At 31.2% G+C, this 22,157-nt stretch overlaps 4 protein-coding genes across 6 annotated transcripts; 3 read left to right on the top strand and 1 right to left on the bottom strand.

The window, feature by feature from the left end:
* The first annotated feature begins 779 nt into the window (after positions 1 to 779).
* Positions 780 to 7,458, top strand: LOC119599803 (D-2-hydroxyglutarate dehydrogenase, mitochondrial-like). 3 transcript variants are annotated; one of them, XM_037949693.1, is made up of 6 exons: positions 780 to 798; positions 2,030 to 2,128; positions 5,739 to 6,281; positions 6,347 to 6,515; positions 6,580 to 6,709; positions 6,770 to 7,458. In XM_037949693.1, the coding sequence occupies exons 2-6, from the start codon at positions 2,030 to 2,032 to the stop codon at positions 7,350 to 7,352; spliced, it is 1,524 nt and encodes a 507-aa protein (XP_037805621.1). In that variant the 5' UTR covers positions 780 to 798; the 3' UTR covers positions 7,353 to 7,458. The 3 variants fall into 3 exon arrangements, with proteins under 3 accessions (XP_037805621.1, XP_037805612.1, XP_037805630.1); XM_037949684.1 differs by lacking the exon at positions 780 to 798 and adding an exon at positions 975 to 993; XM_037949702.1 differs by lacking the exon at positions 780 to 798 and adding an exon at positions 1,070 to 1,082.
* A 2,265-nt stretch (positions 7,459 to 9,723) lies between these two features.
* Positions 9,724 to 15,172, top strand: LOC119599816 (D-2-hydroxyglutarate dehydrogenase, mitochondrial-like). The gene is given in 6 exon segments (XM_037949716.1): positions 9,724 to 9,822; positions 13,453 to 13,473; positions 13,475 to 13,996; positions 14,062 to 14,230; positions 14,294 to 14,423; positions 14,484 to 15,172. Coding segments are annotated over 6 exon segments (1,524 nt in total). The 3' UTR covers positions 15,067 to 15,172.
* A 1,519-nt stretch (positions 15,173 to 16,691) lies between these two features.
* Positions 16,692 to 20,520, top strand: LOC119616421 (6-phosphogluconate dehydrogenase, decarboxylating). The gene is made up of 5 exons (XM_037972756.1): positions 16,692 to 17,051; positions 17,223 to 17,331; positions 17,391 to 17,505; positions 18,998 to 19,868; positions 19,928 to 20,520. The coding sequence occupies exons 1-5, from the start codon at positions 17,044 to 17,046 to the stop codon at positions 20,268 to 20,270; spliced, it is 1,446 nt and encodes a 481-aa protein (XP_037828684.1). The 5' UTR covers positions 16,692 to 17,043; the 3' UTR covers positions 20,271 to 20,520.
* On the bottom strand, positions 20,414 to 21,951 carry LOC119616430 (protein bcn92). The gene is made up of 3 exons (XM_037972766.1): positions 21,720 to 21,951; positions 21,522 to 21,642; positions 20,414 to 20,790 (listed from the first exon to the last, which is right to left on the bottom strand). The coding sequence occupies exons 1-3, from the start codon at positions 21,797 to 21,799 to the stop codon at positions 20,713 to 20,715; spliced, it is 279 nt and encodes a 92-aa protein (XP_037828694.1). The 5' UTR covers positions 21,800 to 21,951; the 3' UTR covers positions 20,414 to 20,712.
* Positions 21,952 to 22,157: the final 206 nt, after the last annotated feature.

Below are 22,157 nucleotides of genomic sequence, written 5' to 3'. Positions count from 1 at the left end.
AAGTTAAATAAAGTGACGATAGTACTCTACCTTGAGGTACGCCTTGTACGAATGCTGCTATGAAGTGGTGTTGTGAGTACGAAACAGGATATCCAGTTTCACTATCGGTATTTATTGTATGTACATTAGAGTGATTCATGCTTGTATGAAGGAAAAAATTGAATTGTTCTATGGGTTGTAAAACTATGTCATACAAAAAAAAAAATTAGGCTGATTGGATAACGTTAACAGGTGCCGCAACGGCTCTGAAGTTTCCGAGTGCATTTACAAGGGGAAAATATCGATTTTTTTCAGTTTTTGCTGTCCGAATTTAATAAAACTTCGGATATATATTTGTATTATCTAGACTATAATACTCTGATAATACTTTATTTAAAGTGTGAAACAGTAAAGAATTAATACGTATTCTTTATATCTTTTCGAAATGCTTACTCTGTGCACATTACGATTCCTTTGCAATAAAGTTCAAAATTTATCGACTCAGAAAACGATTCTAAGCCGATTGGTATACTTTAAGGTGGGTCTAGGACGAATATTTTTGTATGTTACAAACATCAGCACAAATCCAATATACCCTCCCCACTAAAGTGGTGTAGGGTATAAATACGAGAAAAATTATTTTAAGAAATAGATAAGAAATACAAGAACAAAAAATTGTTTTTCTTATTCTATTCTTCTTTGGGATAATTTTCCATTAAAAAGAATTATAAATATTCACTCAGCATTCACGTGAAGAAATTTATCGAGTTTAAGATTAATATTCATATTATTTTTTATGTTTTCAAAATTGAGAGCGCGGTAAATGTTTATTTCTATTTTATTCGAAGAGAATCAGATGAATGAGCGTTTGATGGCGAGAAGCTTTTTTTGATAATTATCATTACTTTGTTGTGTTTTTTATTCTACAAAAATAGATCTGTTTTGTTGTTGCAATATTTTTTTGAGCATTACTGTATTACTAGTGTTTGAGTAGATTTCAGTATTTAGTTGTTAGTAAGTTGTCAAAAGAAAGGTATAATTTTATATTCTATTTAATTTATTTGCTATTAATTTATTTATCGAAGTAATTGTCAAAATCGGTGGTTTGTAATATTTCAATTTAAACACATGTTTTAAAGAAAGTGTGATAAACATAAAAGTGGAGATCGTAATATCTTATATCGAGTGATAATTATTAGTTATATACATATAGATATTTAATTTTTAACTAAAACATTTGGAAAACATTTATATATTTTTTAATCAACAGCCCTTAATTATATAAACAAATACCTACATAGGTTAAATGTAAAGATTTAATTTTTAGATAGGTATAAAAGGTTCAAATTTTCTTTAAAAATCTGAAAGGACTGGAAGATATGATAGTTTTTGTACAAACTAATGTTTCAATTCTCTGACATATAAATGGTACTGAGGAAATTGAAGTTAAATTTATTTACAAAGTGCATAGAGATGAGTGTCAAGTAACAGACTATTGTTAATCTTATCTTCATACAATTAAACAATTTGAAAATAATGAAAACAAATACACTGTGCAACAGACAAATTCGCAAAATATAAACACTTATTTAGTAATTTCGTTTGAAAATTCATAAAAATATTCGTTATATTTTCAACCCCATTATTATTTAACGGTAGTATTTATCAAGTGCCTGTTTCGGCAGAGTTCTTGTAAGTAATATGTTATAGCAAAAACGAAAATGTTTCTAAATAAGTGAAACTCAAGGTGTGATATACATACATATGTATGTATGTACATACTTATAACGTTATTAGAAATTTTGTAGCAATAAATTTTTTTTTTAAATTTTGGGTAAAGGTCAGTTTTTCAAATCAGAATACATATTTTTAACGCAAAATGGAGGCGTTATCTCAGGATGACTTTCTGGTCCATAGTGCAATATCCGCCTATTGAAATATTTCAATAGAGTTCTTTATTGATCCATTTGAAATTTAAAAGTTTTTATCCATAACTTTTCAAGTTTTGTCAATACATATAGGTATAATTAACAAACATTTTTTATTCCAGATGCAGCGTTTTAAAACATTGACACAATTAAAAAACACATTACTGTTGCCCACATTTCGCACATATAGTAAGTCTTCGAAGTTGCCGGAGTTAACACAGGTAAATCCTATCCTAAAGTATTCGATATGTATAATTTAAAATCTTCATAAAATTATAATAAGATTTACGTTTCTTTTGAATCGTTGAAAGTGTTTTCTCTTATCTATATATATAAAATTCTAACGTTACTGACTGACTGACTGACTGACTGACTGACTGATTCATCATCGCACAGCCTAAACGGTTGAAGCTAAAGAGCTGAAATTTGGACAGGAGGTTGGTCTCCCGCCAAATAGATCCACTAAGACGGGATTTTTGGAAATTCGAATGTTTAGGGGGTAAAAAAGGGTAAAAACGGGTAAATTCGGTAACCTTATATCTCCTAAACTAGAAAAGATACAAAAACAGTTTAAAGCTTATCGCCGTTCATTTAAAAAATAAACGGACAGGTGTCTGGTACTTTTTTAAAATTCGGCCCCTTTAGGGAATAAACGGGTAAAAACTGTATTTTGGTACTTTTTTCGCACCCCATGTATCTTTTAAACCAGTGCACATTCAAAAATATTTTTGACTCCTTCATAACTTAACGAAAAAATAAAAATATGAATTTAGTACTTTTTGGATATTCGGACGTTAAGGGGTTAAAATTGTACCTATTTTTGGTACTTTTTTCATAAAACATTGTTTTTGGTTTATTAACTTATACATATGAATACATAATACGGGCTCCCACTACGATGTTGCCAACTTTTTGGAATAGAATTTTATTTCGTTAAGGGGGAGGAAAAAAGTACCAAAGGGGTAAACGGGAAATTTGATTTTATTCAACCACAATGATCCAATTTAGATAAAATTTTTAAATTTAGAAACACTAAATATCCTAATGGGGTGTTATTTGGAACCCTGGTATCAAGTGATATTTTTTGGTACTTTTCATTCTCCAACTGGTCCTTTTGAGTTTTCTATGATATTGAAATAGAAACATGAAATAATAATAAAGGACTTTTCGCTACTTTTTTCGTTCTACACAGGTACTTTTTTGAGTTTTTCTTTAAAATTAAAGCTAGAAACATGAAATTAAGCATGTAGAGCTCGGAGTAAATGAGACTTACAAAATGGACTTTTTGGTACTTTTTCGTTCTCAAAAGGTACTTTTTTGAATTTTCTATAATATTGAACCTAGAAACATGAAAATTAAACATGTAGAGACCGGAGTAAATGAGAATCTATAAAAGGGGACTTTTTGGTACTTTTTCGTCCTTCGACTGGTACTTTTTGAGTTTTTCTATAAAATTTAACCTAGAAACATGAAATTAAGCATGTAGAGGCCAGGAGTAAATGAGAATCTATATAAGGGGACTTTTTGGTACTTTTCGTCTTCGACTGGTATTTTAAGTTTTCTATAAAATTTAACCTAGAAACATGAAATTAAGCATGTAGAGCCCAGAGTAAATGAGATCTATAATAGGGGACTTTTGGTACTTTTTCGTCCTTCGACTGGTACTTTTTGAGTTTTCTATAAAATTTAACCTAGAAACATGAAATTAAGCATGTAGAGCCCAGAGTAAATGAGAATCTATAATAGGGGGACTTTTTGGTACTTTTCGTCCTTCAACTGGTACTTTTTGAGTTTTCTATAAAATTTAACCTAGAAACATGAAATTAAGCATGTAGAGCCCTTAGTAAATGAGAATCTATAAAAGGGGACTTTTTGGTACTTTTTTCGTCCTTCGACTGGTACTTTTTGAGTTTTCTATAAAATTTAACCTAGAAACATGAAATTAAGCATGTAGAGCCCTTAGTCAATGAGAATCTATAAAGGGGACTATTGGTACTTTTTCGTCTTTCGACTGGTACTTTTTGAGTTTTCTATAAAATTTAACCTAGAAACATGAAATTAAGCATGTAGAGCCCTTAGTAAATGAGAATCTATAAAAGGGGACTTTTTGGTACTTTTTCGTCCTTCGACTGATACTTTTTGAGTTTTCTATAAAATTTAACCTAGAAACATGAAATTAAGCATGTAGAGCCCGGAGTAAATGAGAATCTATAAAAGGGGACTTTTTGGAACTTTTTCGTCTTTCGACTGGTACTTTTTGAGTTTTCTATAAAATTTAACCTAGAAACATGAAATTAAGCATGTAGAGCCCTTAGTAAATGAGAATCTATAAAAGGGGACTTTTGGTACTTTTTCGTCCTTCGACTGGTACTTTTTGAGTTTTCTATTAAATTTAACCTAGAAACATGAAATTAAGCATGTAGAGCCCTTAGTAAATGAGAATCTATAAAAGGGGACTTTTTGGTACTTTATCGTCTTTCTACTGGTACTTTTTGAGTTTCTATAAAATTTAACCTAGAAACATGAAATTAAGCATGCGGAGGCCTTAGTTAATGAGAATCTATAAAAGGGGACTTTTTGGTACTTTTTCGTCCTTCGACTGGTACTTTTTGAGTTTCTATGAAATTTAACCTAGAAACATAAAATTAAGCATGTAGAGGCCTTAGTAAATGAGAATCTATAAAAGGGGACTTTTTGGTACTTTATCGTCTTTCGACTGGTACTTTTTGAATTTTCTATAATATTGATCCTAGAAGCATGAAATTAAGCATGTAGAGCCTGGAGTAAATGAGAATCTATAAAAGGGGACTTTTTGGTACTTTTTCTTTCTTCAAAAGGTACTTTTTGAATTTTCTATAATATTGATCATAGAAGCATGAAATTAAGCATATAGAGCCTGGAGTAAATGAGAATCTATAAGAGGGGACTTTTTGGTACTTTTTCGTTCTTCAAAAGGTACTTTTTGAATTTTCTATAATATTGAACCTAGAAACGTGAAATTAAGCAAGTACAGCCAAGATTAAGTGATAACCTATAAAAGGGGACTTTTCGGCACTTTTCGTTCTTCAAAAGGTACTTTTTGAATTTTCTATAATATTGAACCTAGAAACATGAAATTAAGTACGTAGAGCCCGGAGTAAGTGAGAACATATAAAAGAGGACTTTTTGGTAATTTTTCGTTCTTCAAAAGGTACTTTTTGTGTTTTTTATAACATGAAATTAACCATGTGGAGCCCGGAGTTAATGAGAATCTATAAAAGGGGACCCTTTGGTAATTTTTCGTTCTTCAACTGGTACTTTTTTAATTTTCTATAATATTGAACTTAGGAACATGAAATTAAATAAAAGAGGTCTTTTGTTACTTTTTGGTACTTCATTGGTACTTTTTGAGTTTTCTAAAATATTGAATATATAAACATAAATTTAAATAGGGGAATTTTTGATATTGCAGATATATATACATTTACAATAATATTTATTTATTTCATTACGATGAGGGTAGCGAAGCACACTGGGTATAGCTAGTAAACAATAAAGTATTCATAATTTCTATACTGCTACTGAAATCATCTACATATGCATGTAATATTGAAAACAAACAAAAAATTAAGGTGAAATTGTTCAGAAGATTTGCTTTCTGACCATAAATTCAACACCAATAGTAAAAAAGGATGAGAAATTCTAAAAATAAAACAAATAACCCACATACCTATTAGATTAGATACTTAAATACATACATATGGTTCTTTAATCCTCTTGCCGAACAAAAAGTACAGCAAGGGGATTAAGAAAATAATTATTCAAGTTATTCATTGTCAAATTTATTTCTAGGTACGTCACAAAATACAACGTGGCAATTATGCCGAATTGAATGGCTCAGATGTGTCCTTCTTTGAATCGTTAATTGGCACCACTAATGTTTTGAAAGACGGCGAAGATGATCTACAAGGTTATAATGTGGACTTTTTGCGAAGTGTGCGTGGTAGCAGTAAACTGGTACTTAAACCTGGCTCAACGCAAGAAGTTTCCGAAATTCTAAAATACTGTAACGATAAACGTTTGGCCGTCTGTCCTCAGGGTGGTAATACCGGTTTAGTGGGTGGTTCGGTGCCAGTATGTGATGAAATTGTCCTTTCATTGGCACGTCTTAATAAAATCATTAGTATTGATGATATAACGGGCATCACAGCTTGTGAATCTGGCTGCATATTGGAAAATCTAGATGCTAAAACTAGAGAGGCTGGTTTAGTAGTACCAATTGATTTGGGTGCCAAATCAAGTTGTCATATTGGTGGTAATATATCTACAAATGCTGGTGGTTTGCGTGTCATCCGTTATGGTAATTTACATGGTTCCGTTTTAGGAGTGGAAGCGGTAAGTCTAGCAGTTTGAAATTGTATAATAAAGTATTTAATTTTGTTATATAATAATCTCCAAAGGTTTTGGCTGATGGCAAAGTATTGGATTTAATGTCGGACTTTAAAAAAGATAACACTGGCTACCATCTGAAACATTTGTTTATTGGCTCCGAGGGTACTTTGGGCGTAGTTACCAAATTGGCTATTCTATGTCCGCCAGTTTCCGATTCTGTAAATTTGTCTTTCTTGGGTAATTTATTTTGAAAAAAAAAGTTTGTAAAATATATCCCTCATGGGTTTCATTTCTATTACAGCCCTAAACTCATTCGAAAGTGTTTTGCAGACATTCAAAAATGCCAAACGTCATTTGGGCGAAATTTTATCATCCTGTGAAATGATTGATGCAAAATCCTTAGCTGCTAGTTGTGAAAATTTCAACTTTAAGTATGTATTTAATAGTTTTACTATTAGCACTGTGTTAGATTAATCCATTTCTATATGTAGAGCCCCTATTGAAGGTTTCCCATTCTATATGATGATTGAAACCTCTGGCAGCAATGCTGATCATGACATGGAAAAAGTGAACAACTTCCTGCAATACATAATGGAAAAAGGCGATGTGATCGATGGTACCTGCACGAATGAACCTAGTAAAATGCAGGAGTTGTGGAAAATTCGTGAATTCATTTCCACTGCTTTAACCAGGGATGGTTATTGCTTTAAATACGATGTATCTCTTCCATTACGTTCCTTTTACGAAATTGTTAATGTTCTTGACAAACGTGTTGGTCATATGGCGAAACGTGTTTGCGGCTATGGCCATCTGGGAGATTCTAATTTGCATCTCAATGTTTCCTGTGAGGAGTATTCACCTGAATTGTATAAAATGCTCGAACCATTCGTTTATGAATACACGGCACAGTTGAAGGGCAGTATAAGTGCTGAACATGGTATAGGTTTCCTTAAGAGAAATTACTTAAAATATTCTAAAAATCCCGATGCTATAGAAATGATGAAGAAAATGAAACAAGTTTTAGATCCAAATTGTATATTGAATCCTTATAAAGTTTTAGGTGAATTAAATTAAGTATAATATATGTAAATTATGATTTTGTTGCTTTTGTTTGTATATACATGTGTTTATTTTTTTCATAGATGAATGTGATTTTGCAATAAAACAATAATTAACTGTATGATTGTTTTCATAGTGAATTTTTAGAACTAGGTTTTCCATGTTCTATTGAAACTTTTTTCATTCCACTTTTTTCAAAACGGAATCGTAAGAAAAATAAACTATTTCGTTTCAATGCTTTACGATAGTATTTGATGAGAATGTTGTGGTCCATCGCCATGATTGTACAGTTGCCCGCATATGAAATCACGTCTACACCTTGTGGAGGTGCGGGGAGCTTAGAGAGGTAGAAGTTAAATAAAAGTGACGATAGTACTCTACCTTGAGGTACGCCTTGTACGAATGCTGCTATGAAGTGGTGTTGTGAGTACGAACAGGATATCCAGTTTCACTATCGGTATTTATTGTATGTACATTAGAGTGATTCATGCTTGTATGAAGGAAAAAATTGAATTGTTCTATGGGTTGTAAAACTATGTCATACAAAAAAAAAAAAATTAGGCTGATTGGATAACGTTAACAGGTGCCGCAACGGCTCTGAAGTTTCCGAGTGCATTTACAAGGGGAAAATATCGATTTTTTTCAGTTTTTGCTGTCCGAATTTAATAAAACTTCGGATATATATTTTGTATTATCTAGACTATAATACTCTGATAATACTTTATTTAAAGTGTGAAACAGTAAAGAATTAATACGTATTCTTTATATCTTTTCGAAATGCTTACTCTGTGCACATTACGATTCCTTTGCAATAAAGTTCAAAATTTATCGACTCAGAAAACGATTCTAAGCCGATTGGTATACTTTAAGGTGGGTCTAGGACGAATATTTTTGTATGTTACAAACATCAGCACAAATCCAATATACCCTCCCCACTAAAGTGGTGTAGGGTATAAATACGAGAAAAATTATTTTAAGAAATAGATAAGAAATACAAAGAACAAAAAATTGTTTTTCTTATTCTATTCTTCTTTGGGATAATTTTCCATTAAAAAGAATTATAAATATTCACTCAGCATTCACGTGAAGAAATTTATCGAGTTTAAGATTAATATTCATATTATTTTTTATGTTTTCAAAATTGAGAGCGCGGTAAATGTTTTATTTCTATTTTATTCGAAGAGAATCAGATGAATGAGCGTTTGATGGCGAGAAGCTTTTTTTGATAATTATCATTACTTTTGTTGTGTTTTTTATTCTACAAAAATAGATCTGTTTTGTTGTTGCAATATTTTTTTGAGCATTACTGTATTACTAGTGTTTGAGTAGATTTCAGTATTTAGTTGTTAGTAAGTTGTCAAAAAGAAAGGTATAATTTTATATTCTATTTAATTTATTTGCTATTAATTTATTTATCGAAGTAATTGTCAAAATCGGTGGTTTGTAATATTTCAATTTAAACACATGTTTAAAGAAGTGTGATAAACATAAAAGTGGAGATCGTAATATCTTATATCGAGTGATAATTATTAGTTATATACATATAGATATTTAATTTTTAACTAAAACATTTGGAAACATTTATATATTTTTTAATCAACAGCCCTTAATTATATAAACAAAATACCTACATAGGTTAAATGTAAAGATTTTAATTTTTTAGATAGGTATAAAAGGTTCAAATTTTCTTTAAAAATCTGAAAGGACTGGAAGATAATGATAGTTTTGTACAAACTAATGTTTCAATTCTCTGACATATAAATGGTACTGAGGAAATTGAAGTTAAATTTATTTACAAAGTGCATAGAGATGAGTGTCAAGTAACAGACTATTGTTAATCTTATCTTCATACAATTAAACAATTTGAAAATAATGAAAACAAATACACTGTGCAACAGACAAATTCGCAAAATATAAACACTTATTTAGTAATTTCGTTTGAAAATTCATAAAAATATTCGTTATATTTTCAACCCCATTATTATTTAACGGTAGTATTTATCAAGTGCCTGTTTCGGCAGAGTTCTTGTAAGTAATATGTTATAGCAAAAACGAAAATGTTTCTAAATAAGTGAAACTCAAGGTGTGATATACATACATATGTATGTATGTACATACTTATAACGTTATTAGAAATTTTGTAGCAATAAATTTTTTTTTTAAATTTTGGGTAAAGGTCAGTTTTTCAAATCAGAATACATATTTTTAACGCAAAATGGAGGCGTTATCTCAGGATGACTTTCTGGTCCATAGTGCAATATCCGCCTATTGAAATATTTCAATAGAGTTCTTTATTGATCCATTTGAAATTTAAAAGTTTTTATCCATAACTTTTCAAGTTTTGTCAATACATATAGGTATAATTAACAAACATTTTTTATTCCAGATGCAGCGTTTTAAAACATTGACACAATTAAAAAACACATTACTGTTGCCCACATTTCGCACATATAGTAAGTCTTCGAAGTTGCCGGAGTTAACACAGGTAAATCCTATCCTAAAGTATTCGATATGTATAATTTAAAATCTTCATAAAATTATAATAAGATTTACGTTTCTTTTGAATCGTTGAAAGTGTTTTCTCTTAATCTATATATATAAAATTCTAACGTTACTGACTGACTGACTGACTGACTGACTGACTGATTCATCATCGCACAGCCTAAACGGTTGAAGCTAAAGAGCTGAAATTTGGACAGGAGGTTGGTCTCCCGCCAAATAGATCCACTAAGACGGGATTTTTGGAAATTCGAATGTTTAGGGGGTAAAAAAGGGTAAAAACGGGTAAATTCGGTAACCTTATATCTCCTAAACTAGAAAAGATACAAAAACAGCTTAAAGCTTATCGCCGTTCATTTAAAAAATAAACGGACAGGTGTCTGGTACTTTTTTAAAATTCGGCCCCTTTAGGGAATAAACGGGTAAAAACTGTATTTTGGTACTTTTTTCGCACCCCATGTATCTTTTAAACCAGTGCACATTCAAAAAATATTTTTGACTCCTTCATAACTTAACGAAAAAATAAAAATATGAATTTAGTACTTTTTGGATATTCGGACGTTTAAGGGGTTAAAATTGTACCTATTTTTGGTACTTTTTTCATAAAACATTGTTTTTGGTTTATTAACTTATACATATGAATACATAATAACGGGCTCCCACTACGATGTTGCAACTTTTTGGAATAGAATTTTTATTTCGTTAATGGGGAGGAAAAAAGTACCAAAAGGGGTAAAAACGGGAAATTTGATTTTATTCAACCACAATGATCCAATTTAGATAAAATTTTTAAATTTAGAAACACTAAATATCCTAATGGGGTGTTATTTGGAACCCTGGTATCAAGTGATATTTTTTGGTACTTTTCATTCTCCAACTGGTCCTTTTTGAGTTTTCTATGATATTGAAATAGAAACATGAAATAAATAATAAAGGGACTTTTCGCTACTTTTTCGTTCTACACAGGTACTTTTTTGAGTTTTCTTTAAAATTAAAGCTAGAAACATGAAATTAAGCATGTAGAGCTCGGAGTAAATGAGAATCTACAAAATGGGACTTTTTGGTACTTTTTCGTTCTTCAAAAGGTACTTTTTGAATTTTCTATAATATTGAACCTAGAAACATGAAATTAAACATGTAGAGACCGGAGTAAATGAGAATCTATAAAAGGGGACTTTTTGGTACTTTTTCGTCCTTCGACTGGTACTTTTTGAGTTTTCTATAAAATTTAACCTAGAAACATGAAATTAAGCATGTAGAGCCCGGAGTAAATGAGAATCTATATAAGGGGACTTTTTGGTACTTTTTCGTCCTTCGACTGGTACTTTTTAAGTTTTCTATAAAATTTAACCTAGAAACATGAAATTAAGCATGTAGAGCCCAGAGTAAATGAGAATCTATAATAGGGGACTTTTTGGTACTTTTTCGTCCTTCGACTGGTACTTTTTGAGTTTTCTATAAAATTTAACCTAGAAACATGAAATTAAGCATGTAGAGCCCAGAGTAAATGAGAATCTATAATAGGGGACTTTTTGGTACTTTTTCGTCCTTCAACTGGTACTTTTTGAGTTTTCTATAAAATTTAACCTAGAAACATGAAATTAAGCATGTAGAGCCCTTAGTAAATGAGAATCTATAAAAGGGGACTTTTTGGTACTTTTTCGTCCTTCGACTGGTACTTTTTGAGTTTTCTATAAAATTTAACCTAGAAACATGAAATTAAGCATGTAGAGCCCTTAGTCAATGAGAATCTATAAAAGGGGACTATTTGGTACTTTTTCGTCTTTCGACTGGTACTTTTTGAGTTTTCTATAAAATTTAACCTAGAAACATGAAATTAAGCATGTAGAGCCCTTAGTAAATGAGAATCTATAAAAGGGGACTTTTTGGTACTTTTTCGTCCTTCGACTGATACTTTTTGAGTTTTCTATAAAATTTAACCTAGAAACATGAAATTAAGCATGTAGAGCCCGGAGTAAATGAGAATCTATAAAAGGGGACTTTTTGGAACTTTTTCGTCTTTCGACTGGTACTTTTTGAGTTTTCTATAAAATTTAACCTAGAAACATGAAATTAAGCATGTAGAGCCCTTAGTAAATGAGAATCTATAAAAGGGGACTTTTTGGTACTTTTTCGTCCTTCGACTGGTACTTTTTGAGTTTTCTATTAAATTTAACCTAGAAACATGAAATTAAGCATGTAGAGCCCTTAGTAAATGAGAATCTATAAAAGGGGACTTTTTGGTACTTTATCGTCTTTCTACTGGTACTTTTTGAGTTTTCTATAAAATTTAACCTAGAAACATGAAATTAAGCATGCGGAGGCCTTAGTTAATGAGAATCTATAAAAGGGGACTTTTTGGTACTTTTTCGTCCTTCGACTGGTACTTTTTGAGTTTTCTATGAAATTTAACCTAGAAACATAAAATTAAGCATGTAGAGGCCTTAGTAAATGAGAATCTATAAAAGGGGACTTTTTGGTACTTTATCGTCTTTCGACTGGTACTTTTTGAATTTTCTATAATATTGATCCTAGAAGCATGAAATTAAGCATGTAGAGCCTGGAGTAAATGAGAATCTATAAAAGGGGACTTTTTGGTACTTTTTCTTTCTTCAAAAGGTACTTTTTGAATTTTCTATAATATTGATCATAGAAGCATGAAATTAAGCATATAGAGCCTGGAGTAAATGAGAATCTATAAGAGGGGACTTTTTGGTACTTTTTCGTTCTTCAAAAGGTACTTTTTGAATTTTCTATAATATTGAACCTAGAAACGTGAAATTAAGCAAGTACAGCCAAGATTAAGTGATAACCTATAAAAGGGGACTTTTCGGCACTTTTCGTTCTTCAAAAGGTACTTTTTGAATTTTCTATAATATTGAACCTAGAAACATGAAATTAAGTACGTAGAGCCCGGAGTAAGTGAGAACATATAAAAGAGGACTTTTTGGTAATTTTTCGTTCTTCAAAAGGTACTTTTTGTGTTTTTTATAACATGAAATTAACCATGTGGAGCCCGGAGTTAATGAGAATCTATAAAAGGGGACCCTTTGGTAATTTTTCGTTCTTCAACTGGTACTTTTTTAATTTTCTATAATATTGAACTTAGGAACATGAAATTAAATAAAAGAGGTCTTTTGTTACTTTTTGGTACTTCATTGGTACTTTTTGAGTTTTCTAAAATATTGAATATATAAACATAAATTTAAATAGGGGAATTTTTGATATTGCAGATATATATACATTTACAATAATATTTATTTTATTTCATTACGATGAGGGTAGCGAAGCACACTGGGTATAGCTAGTAAACAATAAAGTATTTCATAATTTCTATACTGCTACTGAAATCATCTACATATGCATGTAATATTGAAAACAAACAAAAAATTAAGGTGAAATTGTTCAGAAGATTTGCTTTCTGACCATAAATTCAACACCAATAGTAAAAAAGGATGAGAAATTCTAAAAATAAAACAAATAACCCACATACCTATTAGATTAGATACTTAAATACATACATATGGTTCTTTAATCCTCTTGCCGAACAAAAAGTACAGCAAGGGGATTAAGAAAATAATTATTTCAAGTTATTCATTGTCAAATTTATTTCTAGGTACGTCACAAAATACAACGTGTGCAATTATGCCGAATTGAATGGCTCAGATGTGTCCTTCTTTGAATCGTTAATTGGCACCACTAATGTTTTGAAAGACGGCGAAGATGATCTACAAGGTTATAATGTGGACTTTTTGCGAAGTGTGCGTGGTAGCAGTAAACTGGTACTTAAACCTGGCTCAACGCAAGAAGTTTCCGAAATTCTAAAATACTGTAACGATAAACGTTTGGCCGTCTGTCCTCAGGGTGGTAATACCGGTTTAGTGGGTGGTTCGGTGCCAGTATGTGATGAAATTGTCCTTTCATTGGCACGTCTTAATAAAATCATTAGTATTGATGATATAACGGGCATCACAGCTTGTGAATCTGGCTGCATATTGGAAAATCTAGATGCTAAAACTAGAGAGGCTGGTTTAGTAGTACCAATTGATTTGGGTGCCAAATCAAGTTGTCATATTGGTGGTAATATATCTACAAATGCTGGTGGTTTGCGTGTCATCCGTTATGGTAATTTACATGGTTCCGTTTTAGGAGTGGAAGCGGTAAGTCTAGCAGTTTGAAATTGTATAATAAAGTATTTAATTTTGTTATATAATAATCTCCAAAGGTTTTGGCTGATGGCAAAGTATTGGATTTAATGTCGGACTTTAAAAAAGATAACACTGGCTACCATCTGAAACATTTGTTTATTGGCTCCGAGGGTACTTTGGGCGTAGTTACCAAATTGGCTATTCTATGTCCGCCAGTTTCCGATTCTGTAAATTTGTCTTTCTTGGGTAATTTATTTTGAAAAAAAAGTTTGTAAAATATATCCCTCATGGGTTTCATTTCTATTACAGCCCTAAACTCATTCGAAAGTGTTTTGCAGACATTCAAAAATGCCAAACGTCATTTGGGCGAAATTTTATCATCCTGTGAAATGATTGATGCAAAATCCTTAGCTGCTAGTTGTGAAAATTTCAACTTTAAGTATGTATTTAATAGTTTTACTATTAGCACTGTGTTAGATTAATCCATTTCTATATGTAGAGCCCCTATTGAAGGTTTCCCATTCTATATGATGATTGAAACCTCTGGCAGCAATGCTGATCATGACATGGAAAAAGTGAACAACTTCCTGCAATACATAATGGAAAAAGGCGATGTGATCGATGGTACCTGCACGAATGAACCTAGTAAAATGCAGGAGTTGTGGAAAATTCGTGAATTCATTTCCACTGCTTTAACCAGGGATGGTTATTGCTTTAAATACGATGTATCTCTTCCATTACGTTCCTTTTACGAAATTGTTAATGTTCTTGACAAACGTGTTGGTCATATGGCGAAACGTGTTTGCGGCTATGGCCATCTGGGAGATTCTAATTTGCATCTCAATGTTTCCTGTGAGGAGTATTCACCTGAATTGTATAAAATGCTCGAACCATTCGTTTATGAATACACGGCACAGTTGAAGGGCAGTATAAGTGCTGAACATGGTATAGGTTTCCTTAAGAGAAATTACTTAAAATATTCTAAAAATCCCGATGCTATAGAAATGATGAAGAAAATGAAACAAGTTTTAGATCCAAATTGTATATTGAATCCTTATAAAGTTTTAGGTGAATTAAATTAAGTATAATATATGTAAATTATGATTTTGTTGCTTTTGTTTGTATATACATGTGTTTATTTTTTTCATAGATGAATGTGATTTTGCAATAAAACAATAATTAACTGTATGATTGTTTTCATAGTGAATTTTTAGAACTAGGTTTTCCATGTTCTATTGAAACTTTTTTCATTCCACTTTTTTCAAAACGGAATCGTAAGAAAAATAAACTATTTCGTTTCAATGCTTTACGATAGTATTTGATGAGAATGTTGTGGTCCATCGCCATGATTGTACAGTTGCCCGCATATGAAATCACGTCTACACCTTGTGGAGGTGCGGGGAGCTTAGAGAGGTAGAAGTTAAATAAAAGTGACGATAGTACTCTACCTTGAGGTACGCCTTGTACGAATGCTGCTATGAAGTGGTGTTGTGAGTACGAACAGGATATCCAGTTTCACTATCGGTATTTATTGTATGTACATTAGAGTGATTCATGCTTGTATGAAGGAAAAAATTGAATTGTTCTATGGGTTGTAAAACTATGTCATACAAAAAAAAAAAATTAGGCTGATTGGATAACGTTAACAGGTGCCGCAACGGCTCTGAAGTTTCCGAGTGCATTTACAAGGGGAAAATATCGATTTTTTTCAGTTTTTGCTGTCCGAATTTAATAAAACTTCGGATATATATTTTGTATTATCTAGACTATAATACTCTGATAATACTTTATTTAAAGTGTGAAACAGTAAAGAATTAATACGTATTCTTTATATCTTTTCGAAATGCTTACTCTGTGCACATTACGATTCCTTTGCAATAAAGTTCAAAATTTATTATTAAATGGCCAAATTTGAGCAAACATTGAAAAAAATCGATATTTTCCCCTTGTAAATGCACTTGAAAACTTCAGAGCCGTTGCGGCACCTGTTAACGCTATCCTATCAGCCTAACTTTTTGTATGACATAGTTTTAAAACCCAAAGAACAATTCTAGAGGGGGGGACGGGCAAAATTCGCAACTTCGTGTTTTTGGAGCACTCTAATGTACATATAACGAAATAACTTCCTATTAGTAATGAATTATTGAAATTAAGTAATTATCCTGTCTGTTCTGTAAACCGAATCCGAGTAAATTTCTTGTTTAAAAACGAATTCTCATAATTTTTCTCGTTTTAAAACCGAGTACACAAATCTAGTCGAATGTAAATCGATTTTCATTTTGTTAAAATAAATTAAATAATTATTTTTTGCGTTTTTAATATAAATGTTACTTGATATAAATGCTATGGGCATTTTAAACTCTTTTTCATTTTAAATATGATTATTTTTCTGAATTTTACGTTCAAATAAAAATTCGATTTGCAAAATACCAAATTCAGTTTTGAAACCGAATCCATTTACAGAACAGACATGAATATGTATGTACCTACCTAAACTTGGTTTAAATTATGTTTTGGTTAATAACTCCTATTAGATATACATACATATAGTTTAGACTATTTTATTTATACAATTTTAAACATAATTGCACTTATGGGTAATAAAATGAAAAATTTGCGTTCGCAGAAATATTCATTTCACTCCAAAGGAAAATTGAAGGTGCGATTCACTCCTTTGGCTTTAAAATTAAGCAAACATTATGTTGTTGGGTTTCGAATTGGATTCCCTCCCTTAATAAAAAAAAACCTACGACTCTGAATTGTAGTAGAAAATTCAGCTGTTGTAAACATTCCAAACGATCAAAGCTTATCAGCATATGTTAAAGCTTTATTGAGAAAAGCTTATTTATTGGAAGAGAACGTGTTTCAGTTTTGCAAACAAAAAAATAATTAGTAATCGCGCGATCGCGAAAATAAACGGACCATAATCATTAAATTAAGAAAAGGTTTTAATAATATTAAACTAAAAATAAAACACCTTTTCTAATCATAAGATTTACAAATAATTTTGCAAAGAAAAACTACCTGCATAAACAAAATTAAAATAAGAAAACTACAAAATGTCACAGTAAGTAATAAATAACAAAAAATAACACACTATATATATCATTTGTTACCAAAATATGTTAACACAGAAAAAAATCAAGGTTAATAACACACAATCTAAAATAAAATTGTTATACAAAATAATTGTAATTAGATTTTACAAAAAAATATTGTATTTTTTACTTAAAAATAGAAAAGCCGATATAGCCTTGATTGGTTTGGCCGTTATGGGTCAAAATTTGATCTTGAATATGGACTCTAAGGGATTTGTTGTTTGTGCCTTTAATCGCACAGTGGATAAGGTAAAATCTGATTAAGATGATTTGATCGTTTTAAACTAATGTTTTGTTTCCTTTAAAAGGTGGATCACTTTTTAAAGAATGAAGCCAAGGGTACCAATATCATAGGTGCCACGTCTTTGGCCGATATGGTAAACAAATTGAAAAGTCCACGCAAAGTCATGTTATTGGTAAAGGGTAAGTGTCAATGCAATGTCATTTAGTTATATTGTCATTAATTGCTAAAAAATGTAAGTTCAAACGATCGATCGATCGTCAGCATGGAGAAAGAAGTGATGAGAAAGAAATGAAAAAAAAAAATGATTAAAAAGCAAAATTTCATTCAAACACACACATTAATATTTATAATTTCATTATCTATCGCATTACCTTTTGCTAATTCTCCTCACCATCCTCCCCTTTACGACACAAACGGGTTACAATTTCACATCTACACTACTCACATGCTCATACTACATGTAGTGCCAACACTAGGCGAAATAGTTATAAGGTAAAATTAGGAAATTTTAAAAATTACACTTTTGTTACAGAATTTCGCTTCCATTGCAATTTATACTATTTTCCTTAGCCCGTATTTAAAAACACTTTTTTAAATATTGTTTTCTTTTCGTGTTTTTGAATAAATTTTTGTAAAGTTTTAAGGTAAGTTCAGTTTTATTATGATTTTTCTATTTGTCGAAAGATTTAAACAGATTCTTGAAACCATCAGTGGTGTTCCGTTTTGAATTATTTTGTTTCTAAACAAATGAATTGTTTAATTAATTATTTTGTCTTGTAATTATTTTGCCTTGTAATTATTTTGCATTGTGTACATTAATATAAATCGTGTATGGCAAAACTTTTAAAGTTGAATTGTTTGTATTTGAAGGGTGAAGGGTAAAATATTTATTTTTTGTAACGTCAAATAATGCGGTGTATATTAAACAATGACTGTCAATAAATTTAATTGTTGTGATTTTAAAGTTTTGTTTTTAAGTTCACCAACTTGAAATTGAAATGTTTTTACAAAATGTTCATATAATGCATTTACTAATGATAAAATAAATTTACAAACTTTAAATTTTCTTTAAACTTTCTTTAATTAAAGTACTTGTCTACTGTAAATATGTATAAATTAAGGGTCTCATTTTGTAAATCGTTCGTGGTTTCGATTCAAAATGTTTGTATATAAAAATCAAAATTAAGTTCAAATGTGAACTCGAATATAGACAGTGAATATACTTCAAAATTTGAAATTTTTAAATTATTTTCAAACATTTTAAGGTTGTAAAATTGGACTCAAATACAACATTTTGTGAATAGTGCCGAAAAATACTTTCAATATTCAAAAGTTATAAAATCTGGAAAATATTATATTTAGGGTCACAATAACACAACCCACAATTAACCAACCAACAACAGCATACACATTTAGTTGCTTTTCTATGTTACCGGCAAAAAATATTATTTAACCTACTTTCTAATACTTTACAAGCGTTAATACAATATCAAATGAGTCAAGTTCAAGATAAACTGGCTCACGCTTAATTTCAAGTTCATTATTAAAACTGGGGGAAAAAGTAAAAAACCTTGTTACTCATAAACACTTGTTCTTACAATCTAATTTCCATTCACTAACAGTTAAAATGATTGCAATCATAACGTTTGTTTTTATAAAACCTATTTCTAGCTGGACAAGCCGTTGATAGTTTCATACAACAACTTGTGCCCTTGTTATCTCCCGGCGATGTTATCATTGATGGTGGCAATTCAGAGTACTTGGATACTGCCCGACGTTGTGATGAATTGAAAGAGAAAGGTATACTTTTTGTGGGTTCTGGAGTCAGTGGTGGAGAAGAGGGTGCCCGTTATGGTCCCTCCCTAATGCCAGGTGGACACCCAGAAGCCTGGCCTTTAATTAAACCCATATTCCAAGCTATTTGTGCCAAGGCTGATGGTCAGCCCTGCTGCGATTGGGTAGGTGAAGGTGGTGCTGGTCATTTTGTAAAAATGGTCCACAATGGCATTGAATATGGTGATATGCAATTGATATGTGAAGCTTATCATATCATGACCAGTTTGGGTATGAAACCAGATGAAATTGCTCAGGAATTCGATAAATGGAATCGCGAAGAATTGGATTCATTCCTAATTGAAATCACAGCTGATATCTTGAAATATAAGGATGCTAAGGGTCATCTTTTGGAACGTATACGTGATACAGCTGGTCAGAAAGGTACTGGCAAATGGACAGCCATAGCTGCTCTTCAATATGGCATTCCAGTGACTTTGATTGGTGAAGCTGTATTTTCCCGCTGTTTGTCTGCTCTTAAAGATGAACGTGTGGCAGCCAGTAAACAATTACATGGACCCAAAACATCCATAAAGGTGGACAACTTGAAGGTGTTCTTAAATCATCTTAAACATGCCCTCTACTGTTCGAAAATTGTCTCATATGCCCAGGGTTTCATGCTGATGCGTGAAGCCGCCAATGTCAACAAATGGAACTTAAATTATGGTGGCATCGCTTTAATGTGGAGAGGTGGTTGTATTATCAGAAGGTATATTTTATTATTTAATTAAAAGTTTAATAGTTGTAATCATCGTTTGCTTCTTGTAGTGTTTTCTTGGGAAATATCAAGGATGCTTATGATAGCAATCCTAAGTTATCGAATTTACTATTGGATCCCTTCTTCAAGAAGGCCATAGAAACTGGTCAAGCTTCGTGGCGTGAAGTGGTATCAAAGGCCTTTTTGTGGGGAGTACCAGTACCTGCTTTATCAACAGCTTTATCTTTCTATGATGGTTATCGTTCCGAAAGATTACCAGCCAATCTTTTGCAAGCTCAAAGAGATTATTTCGGTGCCCACACCTATGAACTGTTGGGTGAAGAGGGCAAATTTGTGCATACCAACTGGACTGGAACTGGTGGTAATGTGTCGGCTAGTACCTATGATGCCTAGATCATCTCTAGAGAATTCACTCAATCGAATAGAAATTATGGCAAATTTTGGCAGACCGTCAGAAAACTTATTAATTAAAATGTATTTTCATTCCAATGTATTTAATTAGCATACATTATCTACTAAATTCACCTAATCTTACATTTCTTATTTTACTTTATCTTATATTTCTTTTGGGTCCCAACAATTGTTATTAGTTATTTGTATTTGATATTAAATTATACAAAAAATGGTTACAATTTAAACATTGTATGTGTTTTTGTTTGTATTTATTGGTATCTTAACTTTAAGTTTAAACAATTTTGTTTCCTTTTTATTTTTTCTATTAATTTTAAAGCCTAAAATGCAAAAAAAGAAAAACAAGAACAAGTTGAAATAGTTTGTATTAACTATTTCACGGCGCAGGTTTGTGTAACAAATATTTGTCCGCTTTCCTAATTGACTAATCGTCTGAGGGGCGTAAAGTTGGTTTCTTTTCAATTACAAGTTTCTCAGCGGTATACAAGTGACCAATTATTGCCTGAAATAGAAAAGTAGAAAAAAATAAGTAAGTTGTTTTCAAAAGTGGGAATATGTACTAATTTTGTATTTTAAACAACACATCATTCCTGAAAAAATACTTGTGCTTTATATATAGATTTTAATGCAGTTAAGACAAATAAATAAACTAAATAGGAAGATATTCCTATAAGTAAAATTTAAAAGGCCTTTAAAGAGTTATTATGTACTACGATACATGGTATTTTTTATAAAAAAAATTCATTAAATAAGGATCTTTGATCTACGCATCATACGGTTTGCATCAGCAACGCTGACCATTGCTCAGCTGCAGTGCAGTGATAAATTTCCAAATGCGACCTAATACTTCCACACGTTTTTCACTTCCGGCGTATGTTAACAAGAGTAAATCTAAAGAAATTAGACCGGAACGATCAGGTTCCCAATCGACCAAAGATTGTCTATTCAGCAATAGCTGTATCAATAGGAAGGTTTTACATTTAGAAAAAATTTCCAACAAGAGCGAAACTAGTTCTTCTCTTAATCGTCGCTTTAGATTGTCCTAGTTTTTAACCCATATAAAAACCAACAAACTATGCGTTTTACGCTATAACTTTTACACACAAAAATCTCCAGGAGCACAAAGTTTCCAAATTTTGTATTGAATATCTCCCTTAAAGTAACGTTGATATCAAATAATATCGTGAAGATGAAGGGGACAAGTTTGACCCCTTTAAACATTTATCAACATACCTGTCGGCGTATCATTTCTAGACTTTGTTTACCATACATGATCTCCTGATCAATTTTATCAAAATCGTTTATTGTTTTATTAGCACGGAATGTATCACGTATTTTTCGGGCAGCATACATTCTGAAAAACAAAAACATAATATATAACATTACAATTGGGAATACATTAAAAAATCGGTGTGAATATTATATGATTACCTGAAGTTGTATGAAGGCAATTTTTCAGCCTCACGTAATAATTGGCGGTACAGGAAAATAGCTTGACGACGTGTTGACATTGTTTCAGATTTCTTTATAACAATTTTGTAAATTTTAAAGAGTTGTAATTTTATATTTTTGCCGAATCCTTTACCGCATTGGTTAAGTGATGAAATAGATGATTAAAAGAAATTAGAAAAACAACAACATAAAAACACAAGTCAGCTGTTTGTATAAAAACAACAAATTAGGGTTCTATAGTTGAAACAAAGTCGACCTTTCGACTTTTTGTTTATAATGAAAGTCGACTTTACAATTAATAAATTTGAAAATGTTGGTTTTCGATTTTTTAAGATAAATAAAAGTGCAGCTGTGAGTTACAATTTTTACCAAATTATTGCTGATTATAAATGCATTCAATATGCCGGCGAATATATT

The sequence above is a fragment of the Lucilia sericata genome, unplaced genomic scaffold, assembly GCF_015586225.1.
Source record: "Lucilia sericata isolate MDLA Ls3-8-SP2 unplaced genomic scaffold, ASM1558622v1 Contig000003F_arrow, whole genome shotgun sequence".
Taxonomy (NCBI): Eukaryota; Metazoa; Arthropoda; class Insecta; order Diptera; family Calliphoridae; genus Lucilia; species Lucilia sericata.
The sequence above is the reverse complement of the archived record's forward strand: the minus strand, read 5'-3'. Positions and strand labels throughout refer to the sequence as shown.

What these genes read in the sequence shown, in the direction of transcription:
- LOC119599803 (XM_037949693.1), top strand. Translation starts at nt 2,030, where the DNA reads ATGCAGCGTTTTAAAACATTGACACAATTAAAAAACACATTACTGTTG. An exon ending in AGTTGCCGGAGTTAACACAG is followed by an intron (nt 2,129 to 5,738) that starts GTAAATCCTATC and finishes ATTTATTTCTAG; the next exon opens with GTACGTCACAAAATACAACG. An exon ending in TGTGAAAATTTCAACTTTAA is followed by an intron (nt 6,710 to 6,769) that starts GTATGTATTTAA and finishes TTCTATATGTAG; the next exon opens with AGCCCCTATTGAAGGTTTCC.
- LOC119616421 (XM_037972756.1), top strand. An exon ending in TTAATCGCACAGTGGATAAG is followed by an intron (nt 17,332 to 17,390) that starts GTAAAATCTGAT and finishes TTCCTTTAAAAG; the next exon opens with GTGGATCACTTTTTAAAGAA. An exon ending in GGTGGTTGTATTATCAGAAG is followed by an intron (nt 19,869 to 19,927) that starts GTATATTTTATT and finishes TGCTTCTTGTAG; the next exon opens with TGTTTTCTTGGGAAATATCA.
- LOC119616430 (XM_037972766.1), bottom strand. Translation starts at nt 21,799, where the DNA reads ATGTCAACACGTCGTCAAGCTATTTTCCTGTACCGCCAATTATTACGT. An exon ending in TTGCCTTCATACAACTTCAG is followed by an intron (nt 21,643 to 21,719) that starts GTAATCATATAA and finishes TTTGTTTTTCAG; the next exon opens with AATGTATGCTGCCCGAAAAA. An exon ending in TAGAAATGATACGCCGACAG is followed by an intron (nt 20,791 to 21,521) that starts GTATGTTGATAA and finishes TTTCTATTTCAG; the next exon opens with GCAATAATTGGTCACTTGTA.